The sequence below is a fragment of the Sinocyclocheilus anshuiensis genome, unplaced genomic scaffold (genome assembly GCF_001515605.1).
Source record: "Sinocyclocheilus anshuiensis isolate Anshui unplaced genomic scaffold, SAMN03320099.WGS_v1.1 scaffold31, whole genome shotgun sequence".
In the NCBI taxonomy this organism is placed as follows: Eukaryota; Metazoa; Chordata; class Actinopteri; order Cypriniformes; family Cyprinidae; genus Sinocyclocheilus; species Sinocyclocheilus anshuiensis.
Window position 1 is genome coordinate 236,675 of NW_015548186.1, and position 10,045 is coordinate 246,719.

General features: G+C 39.9%; 1 protein-coding gene across 1 annotated transcript; it reads right to left on the minus strand.

Annotated features, from left to right (window-relative positions):
* Window positions 1-4,386: 4,386 nt before the first annotated feature.
* Window positions 4,387-8,888, minus strand: LOC107705009 (sphingolipid delta(4)-desaturase DES1-like; the record flags this gene model as incomplete). The annotated part of the gene is made up of 2 exons (XM_016508124.1): window positions 4,387-4,942; window positions 8,102-8,888. Coding segments are annotated over 2 exons (934 nt in total), but the record flags the coding sequence as incomplete, so codon positions are not given.
* Window positions 8,889-10,045: the final 1,157 nt, after the last annotated feature.

Sequence of the window (10,045 nt, forward strand, 5' to 3'; positions counted from 1 at the left end):
TGTTTTTATTCATTTTGAGGAACACTGAATCTGTTTTTGTGCAGGTGAGATGAGTAAATACATGTTCATATTTAAGATCATGTTCACACAAGCTCTGCACTTACTCCTGATTTCTGTCTCCATGGAAACACCAGAGCTGTCACTCAATACATGGAAACAAAGTAACTGGAGTTACTTATTTTGAAAAAGTAACTCAGATATTTACTTCTAAATTAAAAAGTAATGCAGTACTTTACTAGCTTACGGGGTAGCTCCGTCAAGTTTGTCTCTACAAAGTTTGACCAACAGTATGTAAAAGCTGATGAATTTGCTCCCGTGGCAGGCGAAATTTTTGTAGAATTGTATCTTTTGACATGGTAGCTATTCTGACATTATTATGAAATAGTGCACATACACTAACTGGCTCCGCAGACGCAGCCATCTTTGATTTAGGACAACTATTCGCTGTCTCGCTGCCATAGTTTGACCAAACTCCCCATCACATTCATTCCCTTTAAATATACTCTTAATTATGTGCTGCCTAATTGTTTGCCAGCCGATGTGCCTTTGTATATTATAATGGAAAAACTAACAACTTCTAAATTAAAAAGTAATGCGTTACTTTACTAGTTACGTAAGAAAAAGTAATCTGATTACGTAACTCGAGTTACTTGTAATGCGTTCCCCAACACTGCACACATCCGTCCATCCGTGTGTCCTGCTCACATACGAGAGTGTGCCGGCCTCCATCTGCTCGTCTTCTTCAGGAGGTCTGTAAGCTGCTGATCCACAGGAGGCATCCGGAGGTGTACCAGCGGCTGGGAGTGGTTCCTCCGCCGGGGTGTGGGAAGACACTGCTGGCTCAGGCTGTGGCTGGAGTGAGTGACTCTGACTCTGTGTGTGTGTGTGTGTGTTGTCACTACGGCTTGTGAAGCACAGTTCTGTGATCAGCAGTAAATCTCCATCTGAAGGCCAGAGAAACTCCAAATACGTCTTGCAGAAGAAACCCAGGAAATCCCTATCGCTGCAGCTGAATACACAGAGGATTTAAAGCAGCACTATGTAACTTTTGGCGCTCTAGCAGTTAATAAACAGAACTGCACACATCCCGCGGAAGAACATTCCAACCGGAGCTACTTCTCTAAGTTTATGTCTATGGAAGGTATAGCTAAGAGTGGTCCAGACTAACCTTACGAACGAATGACTTACGGAAGGTATACTTAACTAAGAACGTTTCGGGAAACACGTATTAACGTAAAGGTACAACTTAAGGTATAACTTACGAACGACGTAGCGTTAAGAAGGTTTCGGGAAACTCAGCCCAGGTCGCCAGTAGCAAACAATGCAATTTCTGGACAAACTAAGTAATTACAGCATTTCAAGCATTTTATCTGCATTATATGTTCTGTAAAAAAAATGTTCATATCCGCAGCATATTTGCCGATACCGATATATCGGCGACAGGCTCATATCGGCAGATAATATCGGCAAAACGATATATCGGTCGGGCTCTACCTACTATGCTCGGTTTCTTTTCATTTATTTTGAACAGACAGTAGTACAAATTAAAAGTACTTATTATAAGTGTACCGTAGTGATTCAGAATAAGACAAAAACAAGGTTTGGAAGATTAATTCATGATGTACAAACATGTTATTACAGTAAAAACATGTTATTAAATGTGTATTTTCACGTGCTTTCAGATGGAGCAGCGTTTACTACACAGAGCCATAGTTCATTGAGAAGCTACGCAAACAGCTGTCATTATCGCAGCGCAATTTCATAATATCGATGATATCATCTGCAATTCTTTTGCGTAGCTTGTCAGTGAACTACGGCTCTGTGTAGTAAATGCTGCTCCATCTGAAAGCACGTGCTGGAGATTTACTACTAATCACAGAACCGGCTTTACTGACGAGATGCACATGACTATCTCATGCGATTTATCGTGCAGACCTAAGATGCGTCCCAAATCACACACTTATGCATTATTCTATGACGTTTTGTAGTATAAATAGTACGAGTAGTGTGTTCACACTGAGAATTCCAAAAAGAAAAAGTGCACTTTAAATATCTGGATGATGCACTTAAATAACCGAACATATGAAGTGTGGAATGTTGGACACTTCATGCACTCAACTGTCGCAGCTTTAATTATGTACCGAAGGGGGAGGGGCTACCAGACTCCGATTATGAATGACAAAATAACCTTATATAATTCATACACTACATGGTTGAGTACATAGTGTATAAGTGCATAGTGTATAGTGCGTCATTTGGGATGCAGCTCTAGTTTTTACTGCTGAGTGTATCTGATGTGTGTGTGTGTGTGTGTGTAGGAGGTGGGTCTGCCCATGCTGAAGGTCTCGGCTCCGGAGCTGGTGTCAGGAGTCTCTGGGGAATCAGAGCAGAAGCTGCGGGAACTGTTTGAGCAAGCCATAGTAAGAGTCACACTCTGAACACTTCTTAGGGTTAAACAGTCGATTTCGCAGTGATCATAGACCCGGTTCTTCAGATGTAATGTGGCTGTCAGATCACACTGGATGTTTCAGTGCAAAAATGGAAAATGTTAGGGTTGACTTATCGATTTGGATATATATCAGATACAGTACATGTCAGCTGTTCTTAAAGAATACATCTCTCTCTGGTCTAAAGCTGTAAACTACATCGTGCCAGTTGATGCATTATTATAATATTACAGGTGAAAATTTACAACTGATTCCAACTGCTTAAATCAAATTGTTGTTTATATTTAGATATATTCATTAACAAGCTAAAACTGAGTTGTATACTCAGTTTAATTGAAACATTTAATTAAAACATTTAAATTGTTCATATTTTTATATTTAAAGCTGCAGTTCGCAAGTTTTGCCTCTTTGTCGCCATCTCTGTTTGAAAACCTGCAATTGCAGCAGTGTGCAGAATTATCTTCCTTGCGTGGGTTGTGCGGCGGCACAGCTTCAGCGCGGATGAATCTAATGTTTTGAGGAGTATGTGTGGCAGTCAATGCTACCAATGGTGATTTAATCTAAATTTGCTCATATCACATCAAACCATGCAAATTATTATTATTGTTATACTTGTGTATGAGTCTGTGTAGGTGAGTGTGTGTAGGTGTGTGTGTGTGCAGGGTTGGGCAAAGATACATCAAAATGTATTTTAAAATAAAATACCAAATACCTTCATTTTAAGTGTATCAAAATAAACTACAAAATACAGCAGCCACACCATGTATCAAAATAAACTACTGTATTTTTGTATTTTAAAAATACTAAAAAAATACTTTTACAAGGGAGCATGATATTTCTTCGCAAACCTTCCATCAATTGGCCTATTTGATCTATCTCTTCACCATATTACACTCCAACCACAGAATCTATTGAGAGCCATAGAAGTATAGAGGACATACACATACACACTTATAATAAGTGCAGTTGCACCAAGCACATCACATTCTATTACTCATTCATCCAGGCTTCCTTTTGAATGAATGAATAATTCCTGCCTGCTAAACGGATATATTTGCTTTCCCCAACAGGCCCATCTATGTTTCAAATACAAAATAGTATTTTGTATTTCAAATACGTATTTTAAATTCATGTATCTGAAACACTGCCCATCCCTGAGTGTGTGTAGGTGTGTGTGTGTGTATATGAGTCTGTGTGTATGAGTGTGTGTAGGTGAGTGTGTGAGTGTGTAGGAGTGTGTGTGTGTGTGTGTGTGTGTGTGTATGAGTGTGTGTGTGTTTTTTCTTCCCAAAAGAACAAGTTGCCATCTGTCTAAACGTTTGACCAGTAGAGTACTGCAAGTCCAGTATTCAGGGTTAAAACATACAGAATATATATAAAATATTCATATATTTTAGATAGACACCAAGAACAATCATTAGACACCAGCTCAAATTTATTAAGGCTTTTCAGTTCATGTGATATAAAATGTATAAATGTATCAATACTTCACTGTTAGCCAAGGTTCGTCAATTCACTTGGTAAATTGATGAAATAATGAAGTAAAACAGAGGCTTAAACGGACCTCTACTCCAAACCGCTGGACTTTGGCGTGAGTTAACGAGAGATTAGCGTTAATCGCTTCCAGTACTTATAGATCCACTGCACTGAACCATACACTCATCTCTGACGCTGCAGATCTGCGGTTATTGTAAAAATGATACATAAGAACTAGTGCTGTCAAACCATTAATCGCATCCAAAATAAAAGTTTTTGTTTACATCGTATATGTGTGTGTACTGTGTATATTTATTATTTCTATATAAATACACACACATGCATGTATATATTTAAGAAAAATATGTTACGTTTTGTATATTAAATATATTTATATATGATATAATTTATATAAATATATACATGTAAATATTTTCAAAATATATGCTGTATGGGTGTCTTTATATATACATAATAAATATACACAGTAGACACATCTACGATGTACACAAACTTTTATTTTGGATGCTGATTTACAGTGCGTCCAAAGCTCTGTCAGCGTTATTCATTCAGATAACTGCGAGAGAGCAGAAGAACAGTGAAACAGCATGAACTGCTGACCTGGTCAATCCAATCTCTACTGTATAACGAGTTCGAGACATCAGCGTTCAGATGCAAAACATGACAGTTCCATTAAACTATAATAAAAGCGTCTGGATCTTCAGACCATGTGCAACAGAGGAGCTCAAACGTTTTGGTTCACAATTAAAATTCGTCAGCACACTTGCTAAAAGCCAAAAAGTAAGATGGAAATGTCCTGTGTGTCACAGACGGCTGGCTCTCCAGCAGGCGAAGGGTAAGGCGGTCTGCGGTCACTCCTGCTTGACGTCTCCTGTCAGCCGTCTCTTCACACGCGAGTACGGACTCAGGTCATCGTCCATGATAAAGTCATAGAGGACCTTCACCCACGACGTGTAGCACGGCAGGCCTGTGTAGTACTCCGCTGCGATCTCCTTCACCTGGAGGAAGGAACGGGAGAGTCCAGATATCTCAAAACCGGCCAAAGAAAGGCTTCTGTCAGTGCATGACGATCTGATGAAGCACGGATAGTAGCTGATGCTCTGATATGAGAGATGAGCTGCATTGTTTGCATGTCTTCCGTCAGTCTGAGCTCACTAGACTAGTCAAGTTAGACTACCGACTAGTAGTTTTGTGGCATCTGGAGTTCAGTTTTACTCTAACAGTATCCACTGATTGTTACCATCATACTGTTCATTTGGTAATATTTATATTGAGCGGACATATTCTCTTAAAAAAGGATAACAAGCTGTCTACTTGCTTACTTTAGGCCTATATGTTTGCAAGTGAACCACATACTTTAATAACATGTTTTTTTTTCAGTGCTACATTGTTTGAGTAAAGTTTATAAACCATGACTGATTGAAATGTACTCGAGTATTGCAGATTCAACTTAAAATAATTAAGTAGAGATTACTCATCAAACTCTAACTGGCCACGTTAGAACAATACAAGTGTGAACTTCTTTTAAAAAAACATTTTAACCTTTTTGAATCTTTTTTTTTTTTTTTCACATAGCAAGTGCCAAAACCTTTGCCAAGTTTCATACCATTCCAATGAATTAGGTAAGAGATAATCAACGATTGCCGTGCTTCAAAGGGTTTAAATGCACGATATGGAGGCAAAGAACCACCTGACGCGAAGTGCATTTAAAATCCTTTAATGCACGGCAAACCGTTGATTATCCCGCTTATTCCATGGTCATTTGACAAGTTATAGACAAGTTAAAACTAGTATTGCTCTTTACAGCGCAATATTTGACCGAATGGGTAAAAATGACCCATCGTCAGTTACGGCACATTAGCTCTAGCTTTCTGCCCGCTTCAAATCAGACAGAGATGAAATAGTGCGGTAAGATCACATTTATTTCAATTAATTATCGAGAGAGAGAGAGAGAGAGAGATGTGTGCGTTACCTGCGTCTGCGTGTCTCTCTACAAACAATTAATTACTTTAAAAACAGCGATTTTACCACGTCGTTGTTGAGGAATATAATGTAGCGATCTAGTATCTGGGCTATTTTATTAATAAAAATCGCAGGGAAGCGTTGACAACATGTTTGTGTGTGTGTGCAGTAGGGGTGTGACGAGATCTCGCGAGACCAGAACGTGACAATATCCTCGCGCAGACCTTTCAGATATCCATTACACTGGCTCGTTCACAAGTGGTGGTATGTAAGATATTGTGTTCACATCAGGCAAGTGGCCGCATGAGAAGCGGGAAAATTACGCAGTGTAGTCTTTATCCAGTCATAAAAACAGAATTCACAGTTTAACGCGAAATGTCACAGAATTTGTCAAATTTTGAATGAATGAATCAAAAGTAGGTCATTACACTTAAATCAAATCACGATATGGACTAGCATCTGTAAATATTAAGCCGCGGTTTCATTTACTACACATACTGAAGCACGCCTGACACTCGCGGGGATTTCAGCGTCTGCCGTCTCACTAAATGAGTACAAACACATGAACAACATCTCCAGAACTGCTCTGAGAGTCACTTCATGAGCATTTTAGCGTTTGATTTGAGTAAAACTAGCGTCATATCTCATACACAGAACTGTAAAGGTATTCACGGCAACCCGTCTAAATAAAAGTCCGGTTTGATTTGAAGACTGCCTATTTTTCTGTAGACATTGCAACTATTTTTCAGTAGAATGTACATAGCCTACTACTACTACTACTACTACTAAAATGAAACAAACACTATTTTTGAAGGAATAATCACACAAAACATTTCTTACATGTTTGAATTTTAATAGTAAATCCCCTTTGTTTGCCAAAAAATCTTGTTTGCTTAATTTTCAATAATTAAAAGATAAATGATAAATTAAATTAATGTTTTATGCCTTCATTTCATAACCAGAAAAACATGTAAATATACAACACAGAATTTCTGAGGGGGAAAAAAATTTCATAAGGCTACTTTAAGATAAAAATGAATAAATTAAGTTGTTTTATGCATTCAAATTAGACATGCTAAAACACAAAATTTGGTAACAATAAAAAATATAAATAATATGGTGAGAAAAAATAAAACATTTCATAGGGCCCTAAACATGTAACTTTTAATAAATTGATGTGAAAATGTATACGTTTCATGATTTTAATTAATAAGAATAAAATACTATTTTTCCCTATATATTGAGGATTTCTTTAAAAAAAGTCTAAAAATCTTGTCTCGTTCTCATGAACCCAGTCTCGTGTCTCGTCTCGTGGGATAAGTGTTTCGTCACACCCCTAGTGCGCAGCATAATCTGCAATCTCCGACTCTCTCTCTCTCACTGTGTGTGTGTGCGCGCGAGTGATGTGTGTGTGTGTGCGCAAGTGATGTGTGTGTGTGTGTTTGTGTGTGCGCGCGCGTGAGTGATGTGTGTGTGTGTGCGCGCGCGCGCGAGTGGTGTGTGTGTGTGTGCGCACGCGAGTGATGTGTGTGTGCGCGCGAGTGATGTGTGTGTGCGCGCGCGAGTGATGTGTGTGTGCGCGCGCGAGTGATGTGTGTGTGTGCGTGTGTGCGCGCGAGTGATGTGTGTGCGTGTGCGCGCGCGAGTGATGTGTGTGCGTGTGCGCGCGCGAGTGATGTGTGTGCGTGTGCGCGCGCGAGTGATGTGTGTGTGCGCGCGCGAGTGATGTGTGTGCGCGCGCGAGAGTGATGTGTGTGTGCGCGCGCGAGTGATGTGTGTGCGCGCGCGAGATGTGTGTGTGCGCGCGAGATGTGTGTGTGCGCGCGAGATGTGTGTCTGTGTGCGTGTGTGCGCGCGAGTGATGTGTGTGTTTGTGTGCATCAATTAAAGCAGCACATTAATATGGAACAGTGATTAAACTGACTTGGAACTACCTGTGCATTAAACAGTTTTATTGCATACCTGCCAGCCAATCAGAATCCAGTATTCAGACAGACCATGGAATAAATAATTTTAATAAACCATAGCAGAAAATGTTTCGGTCAAAAATGATTATTTAAATTTAAATTATTTAAATTTATTTAACTTAAATTTTCTGTGAAGCTGCTGTGCAACGATTTGTATCGTGAAAAGCGCTATACAAATAAACGTGAATTGAATTGAATTATAGTGATGGACTGAACAACTGGTCTTACCATGGGCAGTCGGCGTCCTGGGATGCTAGGGAAGTCATGGTGCTCGTTGTGGTACCCGACGTTGAAAGTCAGCAGGTTGAGGGATCCGTAATAAGAGTAGGTCTCATGGCCTTTGAGGAACATGTAATGTTCTGCGATGAAGTGTCCTGAGATGGGATGGAGACCCATTCCTAACATGGAGCCCATCATCATGTAGACCACGGGCTTGGCGCCCCAGGCCCAGTAGAGCAGAGCGTTAAAGGCCAGCTGTATGGCCACATTGATGAGCTCTAGTTGACTGATGGGTTTGGGGTTGATGCAGAGGGGACGGATGGCGTAGAAGAGCGGCTGGAACATGATCCAGAAGAGCTTACGCAAACGGGTGCAAAAGAACCAGCCCTCGAAATCCGTGGGGATGTCGACATCCACACCGTCTCCACCCAAGTAGCGATGGTGGTCCAGGTGGTAGCGCTTAAAGGACGCAGAGTAAGGCAGCCCAATGGGCAGATTGGCGAAGATGGCGAACCAGCGGTTCCATCTGGCGCGGTTGTTGCCGAAAGCCGTGTTGTGCGAGATCTCGTGAATCGCGAGCGTCATTGAATGGTTTATGCAACTCCCGAACACGTATGTCCAGAACATGACCCATTTCCATGGCAGGTCCTTCACCAAATAGAAGGCCAAAAACTGGACGGCAACCATCGTGCAGATGATCCATTTCAGCCTGGGGTCGGGTCCCATCAGAGACTTGATCTCTGGGTATTTAGCTGTCAAAAAACACACAAGACAACCATTGTAAAACTGAAACAGTCTGATGTGGAGGATTAGTGCATTCAAATTATGTCCATTTCCATAACAAATCAACAACTCGACACCAACGGGATCTGGTGTGCTGGCTCATCTGTCTCTGGTGTGTAACCTCACCTCTCTTTGTCATCTGTATCTTAATATGCTTTGCATCCTCCTGAGACCCGGGGAAAAAAGTGTTGTGAATTTAGTATTTTTTCATGTCATTACATTGTTTAGAGCAGGGGTGCCCAACTCTGCTCCTGGCGATATATATATATAGCGATTTTATTATTAATATAAAAATTATAATAATAACACCCTGTTTTGGTCATATTTACTATTAATTGCCCAGCTCCCCATCAATGATCTAGCGCAGAGACATATAGTTCTAAACTGAACGTGCAAGAGAAGCATTAGCCTACTTCTAATTTGGCCAAAGAAAACGTGTTAAAATTAGAGCCCGACCGATATGGGTTTTTTGGGGCCGATACGATATTAGGGAGTAAAAAAAGGCCGATACCGATATATCGGCTGATATTCTTTGTGTATATTATAGTACAGTACCAGTCAAAAGTTTGGACACTTTCCCATTCGTGTTTCCAAACATTTGACTGGTACTATATATAGAATACAGTATATACATAAACAGAATATATATACATACACACATTTTTTGCAATGATCACCCAAATGTGGTGATCAAACACTTATAATGGTGACAGAGATATGTAAGGGCATTTAACAATTCAACAATAAATTTTACTATCCAAAATGAGTCTGACATCAGTGCACTGAACAGTAAAGTTGAAGTTTATTTAACTTTAATTCAATTCAATTCCATTCAACTTTATTCCGTTGAAGTTTATTTCACTTCGGAACATTCATTCATGGATTTGCGCTACTGCAGAAGACACTAACCAGTTTTAAATTCCAGTTGCGCAGATGGGGCCCGTTGTAACACTGCGTTACAATGTGCTATTCTTATGACATTAACGGTGTAATTTACACTATTTACTTTAATTTTAACGAGAAACAACGAGAAACAGGTGAATAAAGACTGACAGTCAATGTTTAATGTTTAGAAATTATTATTTCAAGACATGTAAAGCATTTTTGCTCGTTTATGTGGGCCGTCCCAAGCATGGTTGCAATGTGTTCATTGTCAAACTCCAAAATCAG